At 44.9% G+C, this 22,530-nt stretch overlaps 1 protein-coding gene across 11 annotated transcripts in view; it reads right to left on the reverse strand.

Moving 5' to 3' along the window:
• Positions 1-17,151, reverse strand: part of SLC10A7 (solute carrier family 10 member 7) — a 255,974-nt gene extending 238,823 nt beyond the window's left edge. For 2 of the 11 annotated variants that reach the window (XM_085222162.1, XM_085222164.1), the window contains exons 1-4: positions 16,743-17,141; positions 14,020-14,102; positions 8,693-8,829; positions 4,106-4,181 (exon numbers count right to left, since the gene is read on the reverse strand). In XM_085222162.1, the coding sequence (XP_085078288.1) occupies positions 4,106-4,181; positions 8,693-8,829; positions 14,020-14,102; positions 16,743-16,842 (396 nt within the window). In that variant the 5' untranslated portion in view covers positions 16,843-17,141. Of the gene's footprint in view, positions 1-4,105; positions 4,182-8,692; positions 8,830-14,019; positions 14,103-16,742 lie in introns of all 11 variants that reach the window. The other 9 variants (XM_085222170.1, XM_085222169.1, XR_014882834.1 and 6 more) reach the window with 8 other exon arrangements.
• Between the last annotated feature and the right edge of the window lie 5,379 nt (positions 17,152-22,530).

The raw sequence follows: 22,530 nt of genomic DNA on the forward strand, positions 1-22,530 counted from the left end.
AATAAAAGCCATCTGCTCAAAGCACGGTAAGGACAAAAAGAAGACTCGGGACAAATAAAAAAAAAAAAGACTGACTAAAAAATAGAGGAGGCGAGTTCAGTAGCGTAACAGCTCCCATGTGCATATAATGGCTATGCCTATGCAGTTATGTCTGAATAGTGGTACGTGTAAAATACCGATACTTTCCCTAAAATTGTCCTGCAACTTGTGTACGTTTCCCAGGGACTTACACTTATGCTGTTAGATAGTTAGTTAAGGTTTCATCTGGAAGTACTTAAGCTATGTGAGTAGACAATTCATAACTTAGACAACAATTTCAAGAGTTCACATTTGGGTTTTTGCACTTGACAGGGTCCATGTAAAAAGTAGAGTGAGAGGGGACACTCCTTAAACCAAATATAGTATTAAGTTTAGGTTAAGCACAGTGTGAAAATGAAACTTCAGGTTACTGTGGCAGCGAGTTATGACATATTTAGACAAGAATCCAGATCCTCAGACACCAGCACACGTGGTTCATTTCAAGATCTTGAACATTACGAAATAACTGTTTGTGTAACCTTCTAAGGGCAAGCACTATAGGCTGATGCATCGGGGGGTGACTCACAAACTGCCACAGCTTCTATTTACCATTCTCTTTTTTTACTTTTTAAAAGGTTACTGTGCAGGAAGACAGTCCAAAGAGCTTCAGATATTTTTAGATACATCTATCTTTCTTCTGACTTCACAGCAATGTTGCCAAGGTTCACCTTCTGGTTTTGAACTTCATACTTTTTTTCCTATGTGTGTGTATATATATATATATATAGTGAGATGTTTCCTGGTCTTATCCAGGAAAACCTGACTGGGGCCTGCCAAAACTAGTTTACACTTTTACCTTCTCTCTTTACATCAAAGTCATACAAATGATACGTGGAAAGAGATGGATTTTTCCCTACACATACTACTTCATTTATGCTCCTAAGCGACTCTTCCACTGCTCAAGAAACCAGAGAGCACGTCAAGAGGACACGTAGCTTAAACACTTCTCTGATATATCGCATTTGAAGCGTCAGGAAAACAAACGCTAATAGCCTGTATAGCTGATACTAGTCACGGAGTTATAACACGACTCTTAGTCCAAGCACGGCTAAAAACAATCCCCCACCCCTACCTTCTGAAACAGTAAAAAACAAAAGGATAATTGGATAATTCTTAGGAACAGCTCTGCTAACTACACCTATTTTAGCCAGAAAAACAGAACCATTTTCTTTTGTGTCCTGTGGAACGCATCAAACTTAAAAACAGATCACATAAGATTCACAATCAAGCTTAACTTCCTATCATCTCCCAACCCAGTTCAACTACTGGCATGCAGTAATATCAAACCGATACAAAGCAACGTAGATGCTCTTTTTACGCACTAGGCCAAATACTCTATCGTCCTGCCCCAGAATGATAAGTGCAGCATGCGTAACGCTTTTCAGTCCCCATCTTCTACCGCTGCATAAAGAAGTGGCCCGTATCAATTGCCGCTAAACGAATACACTCGCTCCCCTACGCAGTTTTACCCAATGAATTTGTGACAGAGGTGAAGCTATAAACCACGCGTCAGCCCTGCAAGTGCTCGTTCTACCATGCCGCTGGCACTTGGATGCTCCGTACTTGATGGTTCCCTTAGAATTTCCAAGCATCCACGCTGACTTTCGATAGTCACTACAACTGAAATACGGCCTAAAACCCTCTGTGCTGCCGTAGCGGTCCATCAGCATAGTTCCCACCTACTACGTTTCGAGACGTCTGTCGAGCTCTCACTCACCGTGCCATTACTCTGCAGCGGACGGACACCTCGCAAACTAACTAGCTCACGTGGTGCTTCTTCATTACGTTGCTTCTGAGCAAGCTCATTTACCTTCACGTTACATTGTACACCCTTTGAAAAAAAAAAAAATTCTATCTCTGTAGGTAAGGGGAACAGCTGATGAAGCAAAAGCAGTTTAGAGGTTATTAACAAATGTTCTGACAGCACTATCCCACTTCTATAGTCGACTCCCATGTTTAAATGCTTCTTCATCTCTGAAAATTAATGTCAATTAAAATAGGAAAAAAATGCATCATTCTGCTCACGTCAGAAAAATAAAGATAGCGGCAACAGCTTAGGTGAGATGCGGCAAGGAACGATAAGAGGCTCTCCTCCCCTAGCACAAAGGATGAAGCTTAGAAGCATCCTATTTCCAAAATCCACTAGCGCTGGGCAGCGATAATTTTGCCACATACTTCATTTACAGCAAGCACATTTAACGGCTGTTTCTCTTCCGCATATCTTCAACACATAACCCGACTTGGATGAGACCTGCCAGGATCAGAGTCCATTCAACGTCCTGTATTCCTAGAGGCTGATTGAGAATTCCCGGTACCCAGTTCTTGATTCACCCCCCTGTTAACAACCATCTGTAAAAACTGAAGAACTACATACTTTTACATTCCACCAACACCGGTTTAGCACAGAAGAACTAAAGGTTTGAGCTTACTCTATCGGCAACATACACAATGACTACCCAAACGTCACGTGACAGAACGTCTGCTTTGCAGCTGCTGTAAAACAGACGCAAACCCCACACCAAAAGACTATTACGGCATAAAAACAAACACTAATCGTCAAGAGGTGACTTCCCTCACCCCCGCACACAGACGCTCTATCGTACTGACTTCTACCAACGCATCGCACCTTATTTTTTCCACAGAGAGTCTTCTCTTTCTTGCAAGCATAGAAAAGACGCACTGCTAACGCTGAACTGCTGCTCAATCTGTAGCTGGTTCCATCCACGCCGGTCGCTACGTGGCATTTTGGTATCATCTACAGCACCTAGCTCTAGAATCATAACTAAACGCAACTTACTTCTTTTGCTCAACATTATTACTGCCCCGTTATTAAGAAGAATTTCCTTAAACTAATTAATCCACTTAACAGCATCTAAAGCAGAATATTTTACTGTCCTTGTGTTCAGGTAGCACGTAGGCAGTGCTACGCATCAGGCTTACCCGGAATTAGAGATGCTTGACTTGAGACGCGTGGGGTCCCTCTTCAGAAGATAGAGCAATTAAAGAGCACTTTGTCAGTACAAAATACAACTTCAATCTATTTCAGGGCTACCGTCTGTTTTCAAAGCCGACATTAATCGGTCCCGAGTGCCTGAACTCAGAAAATGAGAAGGACGCAACTAATGGCCATATTTTAACAACGCGATTCACCCAACCTCGCGCAGAAGAGCTCTATAGCTGAATTAAAATTTAGCTCCAGGAGTCTACAACAGCACCTCAAAAACCTTAGCGTTAAAAACCAGCCTCCTGAGTGCCCTTCTCTCCCTTCCTCACCCAATACCTTTTGTCCAGCTTCTGCAGTTATAAGGACGTAAATCTAAAGAAAAGAACCTCGTTAATTATCTCACCCGCATTCGTTTCCTAAACACTAACCACCTGGTGCTCCTGAAAACGGCATTCAATACAGAAAGAAACAGCACAACTGACATCAGCACATCCCACTTCAAGGAAGAAATGTAACATGACCAGGTTTTGCACAGACTACCACGATACTGGCGTTTCCTTTCTGCTGAGATATTTACCCTACGTCACTGACCAAGAACTCAGAGTTCCCAGAACTTTAGTAACACACTCTCACGACATTTTAAGACCTGAATAACTTCTCGTATCTGTGATCTTTCCACATTTGCGGTTTGATAAACTCCCGCAATAGGGCCCCTTAATCATAAAGGCCGTTCAGACAATAACCACAAAGGTAGTTCTTCCCCCACTAAGTTCACGATCTATTACATAATCGGTACGCAGCAACGAAAAGTTATACAGTTAGGACTTACAGTGCAGTAACAAATAGAAACAAGCTAAACCCCAATTTCTAACAGAAACCTTTCGGTCACTTCAAAAAATTGAGCTTCTGTCAGCTTGACCAACGCCGTCAAATATAACATCACCATTTTCCTTGTCTGATACAAACACAATAATTACACTTCAATTTAAGAGATTTTAGAAGACAATTTCAACCTTAAACAACTACTTTCCTAAGCTTTTATTTTTTCTGTTTTTTACAGAAATAAAGTCAAAGAACACTCACCTCATTCCCACCAACAGCTTTGGTTAAAATTACTGCAGATGACACGGGAGGTGGCATACAACCTACAGTCTGCAACCTAAAAACAAGAAAAAAAAACATTATGTTCCTTACAGGAGTAGCAGAACCGCTGAGATACAACCTGAAACAAAGATATAGCACCTGCTGGGAAGGCAGAGCTAACCTAAGGAGCTCAGGTGCATGCGATGTACTTGAGTGACCGAAAGGGGTGGAGCCAGGACCCACCCCTTCCCAGATCTCATATAAGGGGTGGCAGGGGAGGTGAGGGTATTTAGGTGGAGATCTTTGTGTGCCAGAGACCTTTGGAGGGTAAGTAGATTCTTTATTTTTGTGTCCACAGCTGCTGTAATTGAGCGAGTCTTCACTTACTGCAACCTAAAACTTTCTACGCTCCTTTTATTGCTGTGCTTTTTCAATGTGATATAGCGATATATAGCATTTGGTGAGCCAGGTGGGTGTGGCAGCAGTATACTTATTTAGGATAGATTTTCTTAAAAACAGGCTGTATCAGACAACCGCGGGGTTCCCCGTGGTTGTGCGCTATGCAAAGTTACTGAACAATAGGAACTATAAGGAACAATGACTCTATTATGAAAAAACCTTCCAAGATGAGTGAATATTCAATTAAGTGAGATCAAACATTTTTGACAACTGAGAAAAGAGTAGTAGCAACATGCACCGCAGCGTGACAGCTACTACCGACTTTAAACGTGTACCATTACTCCAAGGACAGATTGAAAGACGTAAATCAGCTTTGCAAAGGCTCGCATCGGACAACGGGAAAATGGAACAGTGCCTCTGACGGGGCAAACTATGTTATCCTCAAATGGCACTTACCCTCTAAAATTAAAAACCATATCATTAGAAGAGAAAGAAAAGTAACATCAACAGAACCCCTGGATCTCAGTTAAATGGGAATAAGAAAAAAGTCAAGCAGACTTGCATCCAACCGGAAGATCTGAAAGCTTCAAATCCCCTATGAATAATACAATAAGTTAAAAAAAAAAAAAAAATGAAGGAAGTCCAAGACAGGTCAGCGGGGCTGTTACCCGAGGAAAGGCCCCCCCCGCCCACACCACGTTACGTGTGACAGCGGGCCTGTACACGGCTGCCAAACTCATGCATCATTGTAACGCAAAGGGATTACCTGTAACCTACTCAATCGGGGGTTTATGCCAAGAAAGGGTGGAGTGTAGCAGAAATGCGAGACACAGCCTGAACAGGTGATGGAGAGCCTGGTGGAAAGGCAGGGCAGACTCAGGGGAGCTCAGGCGCGTGCAATGTACGTCAGTGACCTGAAGGGGTGGAGCCAGGATCCACCCCTTCCCAGAGCTCACGGAAGGGTTGGCAGTAAAAGCGAGGAAATGTCACTGAGACTGCTGTGTACGTGAAGCCTTCTGAGGCTAAGCTGTTTCTTGCCTTTGTTTCTGCAGCTGCTGCATTTGAGCATATCCTCACCTGCCGTAGCCTGGGACTTTGCTACTCTGCTTTCATTCCAGTGCTTTCCATTGCATTATAGCATTACAACAGGTGAAATTCTATGCAACCTTAAAGTACTATATAGATGGCCAGTTCGCACTGCAGTTACAATGTACCAGCCTGTACGAACCGCCGGAATTTCCTCGCTGGCTCTTATCAGCCCTGACATTCCGTGGTTCTGCAAACGCCACTGTGAAGAGTCACGAAACCGTTTACCAAAAAGAACTTTAACTTCTCTGGCTTCACTTTCCCGCCTGCAACGTTGTATCTAGCATTAACAAAGATAGCTACGCATTTGACTCAAAGGCGATTATTACATTGTGTGTTCTGACGTAGGTAAATTGATAGCATCCTGACATGCAGACGCTGGGAGGAAAAAAATGAATGAAATGGTGAGAAAGCTGCTCTTCTTTAAGAAGACAGTTCACCGACGAAACTACTGACAGCTAAGAAAGGTGAGAAGAACCATGCCGCTATTTCTAGGTTTCCGCTACCTTGTTTGTCATCAGCTACTACAAAAAGAAGAAATAAGCACATAAATCGTTTTATATTTCCCGTATTCCTTTTTTCACCCACGTTACTACTCTGTACGTGTCTGTTAGCTCATTTCCAAAAACTAAGTGTCCAAAAGCTACAGCGAACAGAAGCTTGAAATGCAGGGAGAAACAGGGAAAATATTACGGAGCCATTAATATGCCGTAAATAAACAAACAGCTTAAATAGAAGAAATAAGGAAATGACAGCGGAAGGGATCAGTTTGTCAGCTAAGACACTGTGGAGAAGAAAGGCAGCGGCGTAAGCATCGTGTATATCCGAATCCATGAAGCACTTAGCATCACCTTGGAAATACGTGGGATGTTCAGCTTTTGGTCAAGCCTACGTAAGCAGGGAGTTGTCGGTGCTTAGCAGGATAACTTCGCATTGAACAGAAGAGAAAAACGGGAAAAAGAAATGGTCCGGGAAGTTTACTGTGTCCCTCTAACTATCGGCAGACAAATGGCCGTTTCTGCAGCCATCCCTTATACTGCCTGGGATAACGTAACCTCTCTTCTATGCGGTCATTTGGCAGTCAGCTCCTTGAACTTTTCACCTGCACTAATAAGGACAGATAAAGTTCAAAGTTACTCAGAGAGATAGGAAAGGTGTACGAGTACATTCAAGTCAGCTGATGGGAATTTTCCACGCTATTAGAGGAGAAAGGCTTAATACCACAAATAGCTGTAAATGCTCTCAAACTGGAAATAATGCCTTGAGAATTTAACAAAATAAACAGCATCATCAAGCTATGGTTCTAAATGTCTTTTATTTAAAAAAAAAAATCATGGTCCAATAGTCCAGTAAATGGCACTGTTTTTAATCAGGCATATAAAATGTGTGCAAATAGCCCGACTGTTTTTTTTCGACCTTAATATTGGCTAAACGCAACGCCAGCAGCACATAAAGTCTGCTAACGGTCACTCGTTCAGGCGGCATCGTAAGCACTAACGTCGGGGCATAAGCCCTTGCTGAAGGGTCAGAAATAATAAGTGTTTTACGCTGCAGACAACCGAGTGCTAAACTCAGAGTTCACATATTTTAGTTGTGGACCTACCAAACTGTTTCCTGTGCTAGATCTTTGCGTCTCATGCCTTAAGCGCTATACGCTAGGAACGACATCAAGAGGTGAACCTGCACGACCACTAACAAGCTGCATCACGCTTCTTTTCAAAGACATCCTCTCAATGCAAAATGAAGACAGTTTAAAAAGTGAACAGCAAAGAGGGGCAGAGTGCTGTCGGTTCCTCTTCTTTTCAATCTATTTTAAGGTAACTGCGGAACTAACCTTCTAATACCACCCCACGTGTAGAGAAAAACAAAATGAACTGTAGAAAGAGAGATGAAAAACTGCTAACATCTGAAATGGCCTCTCGCTAGCACAGCAAACAGACCGCTGTGAAGGATGAAAGAATCTACCGTTCACGCTGAAGTCTGGCAGGGAACAAACTAGCCGTGGGCTTGACTGCGCCCTGTAGGCAAAACCCGGTGTGGAGAGTATTGCAGAACCGCAGGCCCCGAGGGAGCCACCCTGCTAAAAGGGAGCTGAACGCCCTTGGGAGCCTACGTCTGTTTTTTCAGGCCTCTGGGAGACAATCGGCCACTTCCCGCTACAGAATGCAATGAACATACATACGCGACGAGGATATAGCTTTGCCAAAATCCCTGTCTTCGTTTGGGCGCTACAATACTTGTAGGAAATAAAAACTGCAGCTGTGCACCATTAGGACAAAGATATTTCTATACGGAATTTCACAGGTGCGCGTGTATCCCCATACAGGTACACTTGTGCGCTTAAAAACACAGGCCTAAAACATCAGAAACAAAAGTGAAGAAAGAGAGACAGGATAAGAAGTAGCGCACATAAGAAAAAGCACGAGAACTACTTCTCACTCCCGCTTCAGCAGTTGAAGCTGCAGCTGTGCAAAATCCTGCCTCGATTCTAGCAGAGCAAGAACAATGATTTTACTTGAAACAACAACCTTTAACATGACTGACCAAAAGCCAAGGAACGTTATTTTGCTACCTTGAGATTACCCTAACGTACTAATGCTGTTAAGCAGGCTGGTACTAACTTTAACTTCAAAAAGATTTGGTCTCAGATTTGCCTTCTCAGCACACATTGTTTTCACGGCAATGTAGCGTCTCCTACAGATACTTGTAAGCTTATAGGCAGCTAACGAGCCCAAAATCTGCACAGGTACAAGAGCTGCTCAATACAGACTATTTAGAAACAAAACAGAACGCCTATTTTTCTTCAGTTTTTTTTCTCTCTTTCTCTCCCGGTCTTTCTTGAGACCGGTACATCACTTCAAACGTGTTTTGAGAAAACCTAACTCGTTGCAAGGTCCCTACGTACAAAACTAACTGAGGCTTTCTAAACATGAGTCCACGTTCCTGAAAGGGTAGTCTTCCGCACGCTCGGTTTTCAACAGGAAAGCGCAGAACGAACGGCATAATCTGCTCACGATATTTCTTAAAACGGTCACTGCAGAATAAGCAGCCTTCAAAGAAGAGAGCTACAAATATATTTTACTCTATTATGCTTAAACATACCCTTTTAAAAGCCATTCATTTATAGGCGTGATTGATAATAGCTGAAGAAAGAGCCATATTGCTGTTGGGAAGAACACAAGTGTAAAAATCTGGACAAAAAGGTGGAGTTTCACGTGCATCAAAGCACTTGTCAGCTCCTGCAAAAGAAAAAAAAGAGAGCAAGTTGCAGTCATCACAGATGAAGTAGAACCACGTTCATGCTTTTAAAACTAGCGTGATCTTTAGAATACAGAGACAGCGCATGTCAAAAAGGCACCTTTAGGGATCGCTTCTTTAATAACCAAGTGCATCCAGGCAACATAAAAGCTCTGCCCGCTGCTGGGCGTTTCTCCGAAAGAATTGTCCAGCACTTCAATAACAGAGGAGCTCATAACTGCAGCTTTTACTGCAGGCAGCCTCAGCACTGGGTTTCAAAACCCGCGTTAACTACACCGATGGCCTGTTTGCTTTATTGACTGCAAATAACGAGACGAAGGGGAACTTGCGCTTCTGAGTGATTTCAAGCTTCCCTAGCCCAGAGAGAGCCACAGAGAAAGGGATCTTGATATTAAGAGTCCTCATTTGTACGTGGGGGAGGGCTTTAAAAGGAAAAACAAACAAACATAAACGGCAAATAATTATTCCGTGGCAGTTTTTGATGATCTAGTGCGCCGTAGATAAGGAATTCAAAAGCAAAATTAGGCTGAGGAAGAAAAGCAAAGTGAGTTCCAAGACCGTACAACGTTTACGACAGCCAAAACAAAATGAAAAGATGCAAAAGTCATTAGAAGACTGAGAAAATAACTAAATTTTGCTGCTACGGGGCGTCTTTCCTCAAAAGCACGAAGAGCACGCCAGAGAGAACACCAAGGACCCTTACACATTAGGCTCTTCTGTTAGTTATTTCTCTGTTACTGTCTTTTGGGACGCTCCGAGAGCCTTCTATATCGTTTTCCTAGGGAAAAATCTTGTACGTTTCAGCTCGTTTAAGAAACAAAAATTCCATTTCTTTTGATTCAAGCTACCTTGCGCCTTTCATTAAGCAATGCAACTATAAAGAACCACTGACATTTTTATTCAAAACGTTGTTTCCTAGGATTCTCCATCTACCTTGCGGTCTGATACTCGAGATGCATTAAAATATATATAAGTATATATACTATATATATTTTATATATATATATATAAAAAGTTGCACGGTAACACAGCATCTGATCTCCACGTGCCACCTCTCAGCTTCCGGACAACTCAATTTTTATAACGGGCAAACAAGCTTTAGGCTCCAAAAAATGCATACTGATGTAATTACACATCTCGAAGTATCAGCACTTTGCACCACGTCCTTCTCCCTGTTTGTTTGTTTGTTTTTTAACTTCAAAAAAAACACAATTCTCTTCCAAATTTGGATTTGGGAGAAAAGAACCTCCCACTAAAAACTACGCATCTGTTCATATCCCAAAGTTCTATACGGTTCTGACTTGAAATGCACATCTTGATGCAGTATTATCAATGAACAATAACTACATTTGGTGCTCGGTTGAGTGAACGATACAACTACTACCCTTCTATAATTAATAAAGCTCTCAAGAGGCCAGTATCGCTCCGCGTGAAGAAACTGGGCCTTCCTCACACGAGCCATCGCAGTACTTACTGTATTACAGACAGCTTCACTGTAACTCTATTTCATCTTGTCTCAACAAGAAAGCAAAAATAAAACGTCTAGTGTTCTCCCTTACGTGAGATGAAAAGATACCTGGAAATGTCTACATTACAGTGCATCTTCACATGTAAATAACTCGATTGAGGAAATTCAAATCCAGTGTCTTATTTCAACAAAGCTGCTTATTTCTCCCCCTATCCTCCCAAAACGCTTCCAGCCCCAGATTTCCTAGTGGATAAATGTCTGCCGGCAATCACAGTACAGTCATGCCACACGCACAGAACTGCAACACCGGAACCCATGGCATCGTAGAAAATACTCCAGTCTTTCAGTACTATACAAGTGTCGCTGCCTTTCCCTTCTGACTACGTTTACAACTGAAAAATGCCTTGAGAACAGAGTATCTGAAGAAAATCGCGTGATGCTTTCCAAAGCGAAAGCTAAGACAAAACCTGGGAAAGGTTGGTCACGCCTTCCGGTAAACAAGAAAGGCAACTGCAATGCAGCCGGCCTACTACAAGAATAAGTGCTGTACTGCAGGAACAGGTACTTGTGAATCTAAATGCAGTCTTCAAAAAATTCTTTACAGAGAGAGTGGTGAGGTACTGGAACAGGCTGCCCAGAGAGGTTGTGGACGCCCCGTCCCTAGAGGTATTCAAGGAAAGATTGTATGGGGCCCTGGGCAGCCTGGTCCAACGTTAAATGGAGAGATTGGTGGCCCTGCATGTGGCAGGGGGGTTGGAGATTCCTGACCCTTGAGATCCCCTCCAACCCTGACCATTCTGTGATTCCCTGAAACGTCTCTAATAATCTCATTTGATCCTTAGATCGCATGAGCATAGAACAAGCATCCTTCGTCCTCTTAATCTGTAAGAGCTCGTCCCAAATACCTCCGTCGCTGCACTCACCCTCTCTCAAAAAAGCACAAATCTCAGCAACGGCATTGGGAGCATTCCTGAACAACAGGAAGAATTTCCTTTCCCACAGTTTGAGACCCTTCATAGAACTTCCCCAAGCTTTCCTCCGGTCAGCGCCTGTTGCCATCCAGTCACACTAAGATGCTCGGGGCAAACTCTTCAGGGCAAAAATCAAAGCAAATGCTGTTTCCAGTGGCCTTTCAAGCTCCTCATTGTAGTGGAGAACTCAAGTATGTGATTTAATTTCTGGGGCCCTACGGGAGGCGCTCTCAAGCGCAAACCGTCCAGTCACTGAAAAGAGGAAGAGCGTTAGACTGCGGTGTTCTTGTCATCGCCGGTCAGAAATCACACCCATACACCTAGCATAACACCTCCAGATTCAAAAAAGTAATGAGGCCATTGCACAAACAGGCTCTCTCTGAACGCGGGCAATTATTTTCTCAACCGCTTTCCGAACGCGTGGTACCACTTCATTTTTAAGCGTGCGCCTCGACAGCAGACAAAACCAGAAATGCAACCTTAAAAGATGTCAGTTAGTCCTAATTCCGTTTATCAGTATTTATCAGGAGGCCTCAGTTAAAACATGCACAGCCCTGCCTCACTTCATGCTGTTTCGGTCTATTAACCTACTATCTGGGATAGAACAGCCAAAACAGAAGGCGAAGAGCTAATGGAGACGGAAACAAAAGCAACTTCTTTGCCCGATACAAAGATATATTCGCAGACTAATACTAACTTTAGGTCACGCCGTGAAAAATTAAAACGTGCCCCAAAGTATTTTAATAATACGACCACTCGGCCTCAATAGCAAAAGGTAAAGCGAGCAAACCGTTTTCCTTCCTCTTTATCTTCTACCACCGTGACAGAAATTGAAGCAGGCTTAGCTTCTTGACAGAATACGGTGCGAGACTGTATTGAGACTGGAACGCTGCGCTACACTGGTCGAGTACCACCCCTAACTGATGGCTCTAAAACAACTGATTGGGGATGCACTACCTGGACAAAAACACCAGCTTCACTGCCATTGATGTATTACTCCTAGAACCACAGATAAAAGAAAGCAACGCACGTTCAGAGCGGGTCGTGATACGTCGCCAAGGGACCTGCCAGTTCACATCACATAACCGGAGAAACTTTGTGAAGTATAGTAGCGCGCAGAATCTAACTGAGACTGATTATGCTATCGATCCCGCTCCTATTCGCAAATACAACTTCACAAACAGCTGCTTCACGAAGAGAAAGAATTTGCAAATTCAAGGATTCAAGTTACTGAAACAGAAATAAGTTTTACATTTGCTTGTTTGTTTGGTTTCTCTCCATGCAAGGATTCCTAAGCCCGGAAGCAGAAAAATTCACTGAGGCTTTGTACGTTTTGGCCTTCTTATCTGTGAAACAAAGTGCCTCTCTGTAGTCTGTTTACATTAGGATGAATTACTGTTCCGGGCAGTAGATGACGCGGCTCTGTCTGCTTCCACATAAGACTAAAAGGCTCTAAACAGCCGCTACAGAATTGACTGAAGTTATTTGCTTCAATTCTGCTGTATCCAGGCAGAACTAGAGGTGCCAGTGCCTGAAGTGCCTGCCGTCAATTCAAACACTGCCCGAACTCAAAATCTTATCATTATAACCGTGATATAGGGACAGACACTTATTTTTCCTGTTTAACATATGCTGTTCAACCAAACCCCACAGTGTCCAGAAGACAATGCAATAGCAGACAGTACAGCGGTGTTTCCGGGAGGCACTGCTATCTCAACAGCACAGTCTGAACGGCATCACCTATTACATCAGCACAGCCAACTGAGTAAAAGGAACCAGGAAACCGCCACTTCCGTTCAACTCTGGTTACTCCTCTTCTCGGCACGCAGCCATCATTTCTCTCCTCCTTCTCTCCTTGACAAATCACTGAGAGGTTTTCCACTCCACCTTCCTTTCCAAAAATGAGCAACATAAATATTGAAACAAGTCTCAGTGCCCGTGATACACGGCAGAGCACGGGCATTTCAAGACTCCCTGTCCGCAGATAAATCCCTAAGGTAAAGATTGCCAAGGCCTCGTGCCTGTACACCAGCCTTGCATCTGCAGAGGAGCGCTTTGTGTCGGTACCAGCCGTTGCCCTATTCTTACACAGCGGAGGTAGCCTACGGCCCCCTCTATCTTTGCTTGCGAAGGTAGCCTACAGCCCCTCTATCTTTGCTTGCATCAATCCTGTAGTAACTAGCCGCCTCCGGTCTTACTCTGAGAACTCACAGGCAGATGAGGTGGAGAAGAAAGGCAGACAGAGCTCATATCCCTTCTTCACATCCAGAGGCGTGAATACTTTACAAAGGCCCTCTCTACCCAGATCCTTACAAACCTACTCTAGCGTTCACACCGTTCTCTGGGTCGTACCTAAACTGAGAAGTGAGGAAACAGATGCAGAATGGGAAGGAAAAGCCTCCTGGTCTCACTCCGATACGAGTTGGCACGCGTGCGGGGCGCAGATCCAGTCTTCTGCACTCAAAATCGCGCTCAGCGCTTCGATTTAGTCAAAGCTCTGCAAAATTAAGCCAAGTCTCTACGGACGGATGAAATTTACTCATGCTCACTACCACGTGAAATGGAGGCATTGTTACACAAAGGTCTAATTTTGATCTCCTCTTGTTGGCCATCACCCAGCATTGACAAAAACGGCACGGAAATTAAGCATATCAGTTACGTTCAAACTTGATGGAAAGCAACACAGAACTTTTAAAGCAAAATAAAGACGAAGCAATGAGAAATTACAGTACCTCTGTTTTTAGTGAGAGTCCGCTGTTAAAGAATATAGCTGAAACAGCAATGTAAGTTACGGTAATTTCTGGTTTCAAGGGTCCTAAAAAATACAGACAGAGAACAGAGTTAACCACGGTCAAAAAGACAACAATACGCATATAAGTACATCAACGTACATATGAATCTTTAGAAAAATATCAGCAAAACAATATAATAAGTTTCTTTATCATAAAGAGTGACGTTTCTATTAAGTCATAGAAAGATTGCTGTTCGATCAGTGAGTGAAAAGCGAGGTACGATGTCACAGATTTGGCTTCCTCGATCACAGGCCCCCGGGGAACTAATGGGGAAACTCTGCAAATGTGGAAAAGGACGGGGTAGGTTTAAAAATTTTCTCTTTGTCATCGGACCACACCCGTAGCATCAAAAAAATACACACCCTGCACTCAAACGCAAATATTAGCCGCTCCCCCCACAGGGGCATATCATTTACAGCTCTGCCTCTCGCTTCTTACCCCATGACACACACAACTGTCCACCTGTCTGCACGAAGGAAATCACCCTGACCTGCGATGAGCTCCTCGGGGCAATACAATTCCATGTTACTCCCCCACAGCAAGTGGAAAAATAACATATTTGAGACACGCCGCTGCAGTGAGATCAGCCAGGACAGATGCCTACGCCTCTGAGCGCTCCGCTATGTTAAAAGGTCACATTTGTATATGCATATAGTTCTTTTCCTGGAAAATTAAAAAACTTTTTGCGCTCCTATAAAAACGATGAAATACCTTAATACCGTTTGCCTTTGGATGCCACCGAGAGCAAGAAGTATACGTTCTTTTTCCACAAGCATTCAAGCAGATATTTCAATACAAATAAGATATTAGCAGTCTCCTTAAGACCAAACTCGTGTCCTAACTCTGCACGAGACGGTAAGTCATCGTGAGCAAAACCACAGCAGCAAACAGGCAAGGCTGTACTCCTCGCACCAAAAAAGACCTTTTCTGCTCCTTGAATGAATGATCCATTGATGTGAGCAAGGTCAGCAGCCCTCAAATGAGAGGGTTCTGATGGAACGCTGAGCCTATTCAAATTTGCATCTCAAGTCGTTTAAACACAAATCGTGCTCTCACACAGAACTCTACTGATGAGACGCTTAAGTATGTGTGTTACATTTAAAAATACTCAGCAAGAAAAATAAAAACGCCTATATTACGTGCAACATAAAAACGAGCTGGGAAATGCAAAAGTTAAAGTTGCAGCAAAGCACGTGGCTAGTTACATAATTAAGGCAAGTGAACTGAATAGCCAGAAAAAAATAAATATTTCTATTTCCGTATGATCATAGATATCATTTGTACCTGTATACACAATGATATAAATGCTCTAATCTTGTAGAAGGCTAGAGTACAACACATGCGTGCACGTACACAGCGAGCAGACAGACAGTTGGTTAGCTGCTCTGGCTAAGAGAAAAATTGGTCAGGGACCCAGTTTTTCTTGCACGGATTTTACACTGCACTGCATGCATTCCACTACACAGGAGGAGTCTGTACCACTGGAGAACACACGCGTTCCCACAGCACGACAAACTCTGATCAGAACAGCTCCTCTTTATCTTGCGTGCAGTAGACTGATCAGGAAAGCCCTTTTCATGGAAAAAAAAAAAAAAAAAAAAAAAACAGGGACATTCGGTCAATAGGAAATCACAGCAAAAAGGGCTTGGTTTGTGCCCTGAAGGTGACGACAGTACCGATCTTTGCTTCGTGGCACGACGTCCCACCGGCACGCGTGCCGGATCACCCGTATTACTGAGTCAGGCAGAGCACAGTTTTGTCACCTGAAAGGTGCTAAACAAATTGCTTTTTCTTTCACACGCTGATATTTTCCATCGCGTTTTTTTTCCCTGGTTTCAAAATGAGCACCGAGACACCGAGGCTTTAGAAAATATATATATGCCGCTACTGGGCTCACGTCTGATGGTTTCCACTGATGCTTTTAAGTTTTATGTTAAGCTAATTGTCCCAGAAACAACACCTTGTGAACGTTTTTACAGTAGAAAAAAAATAACACTGAAGTTCTCCGACCTAAAATACGGGAAGTAAAATGAGGAAAAATAACCTCACGTTCCAGTTTAAAGGCTCTCCCGCATGGCTGCTAGCAAGCAGCGTGACAGCCACACCAGAAAGGGACAAGCCACCTGACACAACAAATCCCAATTTGTCTTTACTATCTGCTGAAGACACAGGGTGGATCCTGCCAGAAGCTCCACGTGGCCCCCGTCCAGCTGCGCAGAACAGCAGCAGATGTCGGGAAGGCTCCTTGCACAGCAGGCAGTGCCCACCCTCAACTCCGTGCAGTACCGGAGCCTTGGCCGGCACAGCAACAGCTCAGAGCCCTTCTCAAATCGCTTCAAATCACCACGTCGGCTCCTCAGCGAGAAAGCCGTCTGTCTACAAACTTCAGATGCATTTCGGAAAATTAGAATCCGAGCAGAGCTAGACTCTCGCCACATGGAACTGCTGGCGGAATCCCGCTGAAACGTTCAACTTTCCTTACAGCTTCGCAAACCCACTGGGGAAACCGGACGTGTAATTCAGCGGGCCCCTCCGCCAACTCGCCGCACGAGTTCCCCCCGCCCCGGGGCCGCCCGCCTCCTCCCGCCCCCGCGCCCGGCGGACGCGGCCGGCCCCCCCCGTCCCCGGACAGCACCCCCACCCGGGGCCACGGGCGGACTCACCGCCTTTCACGCCGACGGCGGGCTCCAGCCTGGCGGCCGCGATGACCAGCGCTATACCCGCGATGAACCACTCCTTTCTCAGCCGCTCCAACAGCCCCATGGCGTCCCTCGCGGCCGCCCGGCCCGGCGCGCTCAGCGCAGCGCCGGGGCGGGGTGCTACCCACCGCCCGCCCGCCGGCAGGGCCAGCCGGATCCGCCGACAGGAAAAGTCTCACCCACGGCCGCCATCGCTACCACGCACCTCCGAGTAGATCCGCCGCGCCAAGCGGCGCCGCGAGCAGAGGGCGGACGCGGCGGAGCGGAGCCCTCCCCGCGAGCAGCCGCGAGGGCGAGGGGCGGGCGCCGCGTCCCCGCAGGCGCGGAACCGAGAGGCGGGGGGCGGCGGGCGGCGCGGTGCGCTCTCTTTCGATACATTACAACGGCCGCGTGACGCCCGGGCGCTGACGTGCGGGAGGGCGTGCGCGAGGCGGCGGCCGCGGTCGTTGGGCGCCTTCGGTGGGGCGGGTTTCCGCGAGGGGAGCGTCCCGCGGGGCAGGGCGCCGGCTGGCAGCGCGGTGCCGGCCGCGTCGCGGAGCCTGCGGGCGGTCGCGTCGCGTCGGTGACGTGCTCCCGAACGCGCTGCCGGGCGCTCACGCATCTCCACGTGTGTCCTCTCAGCCTGCCGCTGCGTTACCCCGACACGCAGACCCCTGCCCTGTCTCCGGGGGGGGGGAGGGGGGGGGAACGCCTCTCGTAATAACACGCGCAGAGCTTAATCATCTCCGATTATCCCCCTGCGTTATGCATGAGTCCGAATTAACCGGCTTCCAATCTTGAGGAAATTCCTGATGCAAAAGACGTTGGGTTTATTTCAGCGCTAAGTACGTCTCCGGTAAACTGCAGCATCGTAACGATCCAACTCCAGTGCTCAACCTACGCTTCTGATTTGCCATTCCTTTCTTGTCCCAGCTTCCCTGATGGATTCATTAGCCCGAGCTCTGCCCGGCCCTGACCCTTCACTCTAAATCACATTAACAAGGAAACGGTAACGTATAAAACATTCCATCATAGCCGCTGCTCACGCCGGCACTGCCACAGCTGCCTTGTTTCCAGGCATCTCAAGCACACCTCAGTCCTGCCGTGCCATTTCTTAGCATTTCGGTGAGCTCACACTTCACCGTCTCTACACACACACTTGGATATGAAAGAGCGACCATGCAGCCGCTACAGATTTTTGAACAAAATAAATGCGTAACAGCTGTTTCTTCCACACAAAGCTGGGGTTACAATAAGCATAGGACTCAACTGCTGCACAGGAAGGATAAGGTGAATCGGCTAAGTTGTAAAGCCAACGTTTGTTATTTAAAACTGTATGAAACTTTTGTGCGACCACTCAGTCCCAGGGGAAGTGGCTCTTCCTGCCCAGCCCACGTGCTGCACGGAGGCCTTCGCTCTGCGCCCAGGGGGCAAAAGGGGCAAACAACTTCGGGGTGATTCAGGAAAGAATTTTAACTGTGGGGAAGTAACACGTCCATCTATCGAGGCTAAACAGTTAGAACCGGACATGTTTCGTAATGAGTGAAGCCACTGCAACACCGGTTGCTGCAGGCTGACGTAAAGAGTGAGAGGGCACAGAAAGCCCTCGGTCTGTCAATGAAATCCTATGCTTTGGTAAAGATGGCAAGTCTCTCTGCATGGTTCTTATACGGCGCTAATCCCGCTTCTCACTGTGTGGATGAACGCCAAATGCAAGTTTCTGATCTTGCCCGCCACCCAAGTTCACGTGACGTTCATTCCAGAACAAAACACTGGATTCCTACTTGTACCTGAAGCTGGTCAGAACCATGACTTGATTACGAGGACTAAAGCTGCTGAGAACTCTGAACGATCGGTTTTACCTACCTTAGGATTGCCATTCCAGTTAAGAATGTATTCTTCGCTTTTTCTCTTTTTGAAGTGTATCTCTATAAACTAAGGAGAACATCCTTTAGATCCAGCTTGGTTCACACCGTGTCCAATTGATAAAAGTACGGAACCTCAGATTCTTCTCACTTCCTTCCGCAAAGGATTACTCCATCCCTAGAAAAGATGGAACTGTCTCATTGAGGATCAGAGTCAGAACAGTGAAGAGTGAAAATGCTACCGGGCTGCTGACAGCCAACAGAAATCGTGAGAAAAGGTTAGGTTTTGCTTATAATTGCTGAAGAAAAAGATTTAGCACTACTCCATTGCTTTTAGCACATTCTTTGCCTAGAAATTTTTCTAAGAGATCTGAGGTTCGTAATAATCACCTTTCTCCAACTGAGCGACAAAATACGTGGATTCACAGGGTCGTTATCTTTTAAAATCTTTTAGCTCCTATGCAGATATTTCAAGCTGCATTTTTTTATTTTTTAAAGAGATATCTTAGATTTTCTTGATGAAACGCTGTTCTTCAATTATCGTGATAGGCACGTACATATAGTATTAATTTTTTTTTTTTTAATGAAATTGTTACCTCCTTTAATGAGAGAGGCTCGGTAAGCCCTGTCTTACCCCCCCCCCCCACCACCAAACAGGAAGGAAGAAACCGCTATGAACACGTGCGTGACTGACAGAGCTGTCATGTGTTTGCCAGACAGCGTTGCTGTTTTTATAAGCAATTTGTCATCCGTATTGAGGATTTGTTCTGTGTCTACCACCTAGAAACACATCCTGTAACATGGCACTTTTTTCATTAGGATCCCATACAGATACTGTACATAGCCTGATTAACCTCAGGGACTCCATCGGGTCCCAGTGTCATCTGGCGCCTGTATAAGCGTTTTCTCCATTGCACTAAACAAAACAATTTCAGGATGCGTTTGGCTATGACTTCATATAAAACGACAATTTATCGTCTAATTTCACAGGACCAAATTTTTATTTTTGATCAGTTGCTTTCAAGAACGGAATGCAAACGTACCTCAGGGCTTCCAGATGCTTTCTTGCCTCTGAAGACCCTGCTGCTTCCTTTTGCATAAAAAATAAAAGCACTGTGACGTGAGCAGCTGTACGACACCAAAACTTCCTTGCTCACAGGTAAACAGGTAAAACCAGCAGGTCTCTGTGTGTGAGCAGCAGTCAGCTGTCACGTTTGCAAAGATGCAGAAATGGGCTGCACTTTTCCAGACTTCACCTTAGGAAGGATCAGCCTTGTGTTGTTTGAAACGGGTGTCAAGATATCGGTTTTCGATTGTGCCACATGCAGCCTGTTTCTTATGTGCCCTCAGTCTCTTCTCTGCCCAACTTATTTGGCTGCCTAATTACTAAGCAATTTTATTTTGGGGAACACGTTGGGATTTATAAGTTCTTTAGTAGAAGGTGTCGTTTTGTTATGCGTTTAGACAGGAGAAATTTCAATATAAAGAAGAGGGGATCACGAGATAAAGGGAGCTTAAACGAATGGAAGACTTAGTATTAAATAATTTAACTTGAAAAGAACAAAGATATTCAGACTGAGCAAGATAAAGAGAAGTGTTAATTATAAATAGGGAAGTTGAAGAGAAAAAGTGAAAATTTATGGAAAACAGTTTACAACACATTTATATTTCTCACAGGCACTTAGTTAGTCACGTCACCTCCGCTTTTCTCAGGAGCCAGGAGAGATGGCTCTGCTGATCCCATTAGCTGCTTTTGCTCGTGGAAATGGAGCTCACGACGCTTACTCTGTCCTGGCCTAGGTGCTCATGCTTTTACAGGTAAGGAATCTTTTGCTTGTTGCTACTCAAAATTATATACAGTGAGTGATTACGTATTGCCAGCTGCAGGACTTACTGCCGTTAGCACAAAGCTGTAGTAAGAATGATGTAAAAGTTCAACTTAGAACAGCACTTAATGGGACTTAAGCACACAACCAGGCATGCTTTTCTAAATAAAAACTAGGAAATGATAAAAGCTATCTATTTCTAGAACGGTGTGACTTCTCAACCCTCCTGAAGCTTTAAATGTATAATGCTTTTCATCCGGGGTTTAAGATTCAGATGTTCAGGATTTTTAAAATAAAGTAATTGTTGCAATAAATCAAGTGGCATGACAAAGCTGTGTTTGAAACCACTTACCGGCTTCTTTAACTGCAATTTTAAGAACAAAATTTTCGATTTACTTTCTTTAAAAGTGTGAAACCTGATAAACGAAACAAAAAAAAATTAAATTAAGGTAGCTTCTCTGTATTATTTCACAGTTAGCAATATTTGGATTTAACTTGCTAGACAAGACACGTTAGACTGAACACTGCAGCACTTTCGTACCTTTTTCTCCTTGCACTTCCCAAAATAACTGTTTGGGATTGCAGTAATACAGAACCTCCTGAAACATGAGCAGTTCCTGCATACAAACCTTTACTATCTTTGTGTAGGAAAGTAGCAGACTATTTGTTCCTGGGTGTCTGCGCATGTGTGCAGATGCCAGCTTTTTACTACAGCCTCAGCCACTTACAGTGGGCAGAGCATACAACTGACAGGAAGAGGAGAGCTATCATCCCAGCCTGCCGTACTTTTCACAAAGGTCCATTTGGAAAGAGCAACCCTCGCAGAAACCACAAATGCGTGAGACAGCTGTAAGAAGAGCTGTTTGTATTAAGGTTGCGGAAAACAGGCTCGTAGAAATTTAAGGCTTATTCTCGGTGCACGAATGTCCATGAGGAGGGCTTGTCCATGAGGTAGGCCAGCCCGCGCTCCAAACTTTCACATGGAGCCCAATTTGGCATGTGCCCATCCCTCTGGATTTTAACAGGATCAAAGAGTTAAATGGCTCAGAGAAACGGGGCAAATTCCCTAGCTTCCCCAAGAGAAGATGACAAAGAATCTCCTTAGTTTTTCCCAGATCTGCCAATCTGACTTCAGACTATGGTACCTCTTGCTTCCTGTTTCTTTGATCCGTGCATATCACTGCCGTGCCCTGTCCAGCCCTCCATTGGCCCAGATAAGAGCCAAGCGCAGGGTTGTGCTGAGCTCTGATCGCAGCCAGTTTGGATATTAGGGAAAATAAAGTCTCAAGACCAACATGACGTGCAATAGAAAGATACAGGTATAAACACATCCTTTGTGCTTAGCAAATTCACTTTTGTTGACCTACTTTGAACATCAAATCACATTCGCAAACTACAGCTTGACCGTTCACTCCTTGCCAGCCACCATGAACTTCCCTCTGCAGGACGGGAACCAAGAAGTTGGTTAAGATTTAAAGGTGTAGATTTACAAAATAATGTTTTGCCCGCCCTCCTCTTAGTCAAACAAACCATTCCAAATGCCGGGAAATACAGAAGCTTGTGATAATCTAGCCTAATGGTGCAGATATTTCCTTACACCAAAGTAAATTCGACAAGGACTGGGGGGGAAAGGGAAAAAGGACTGATAAGCGTCCCCACAGGAAGATCTGTGCGTGTTCCCTCTCATCCCTGTGGCACCAGGCTCCTCTGCGGTGCTGCCGCTGGGAAAGAAACTCATTTCTTTTTTCCCCTACGCTTTTGTGCATACCAAGGTGGTATACATGAGGACCGCCAGGCCAAAGCTGTCAGCCGTTTGCCCCTTGGCAGCACACCGAATCGAATCAAAATCCAAACTCCTCTGCCGCTTCCAGCAGACATCATCACCAGCCCTGTCCTAGAGATACACGAGAGATCACCTGGATGTACCAGGCCCCATCTGCTGGGGGGGGAAAATCAGGTCCTCTCCTTTACCTCCCCTCAAAGTTTCAGAGTTAAGTGGAAAACTTATCTCAAATATGAAAGCAGGTTAAAAAATATATATATATCAAATGGAATCAGGAAGGGAGATTAATACGCTAATTA

The sequence above is a fragment of the Meleagris gallopavo genome, chromosome 4 (genome assembly GCF_905368555.1).
Source record: "Meleagris gallopavo chromosome 4, MGAL_WU_HG_1.1, whole genome shotgun sequence".
Classification (NCBI taxonomy): domain Eukaryota; kingdom Metazoa; phylum Chordata; class Aves; order Galliformes; family Phasianidae; genus Meleagris; species Meleagris gallopavo.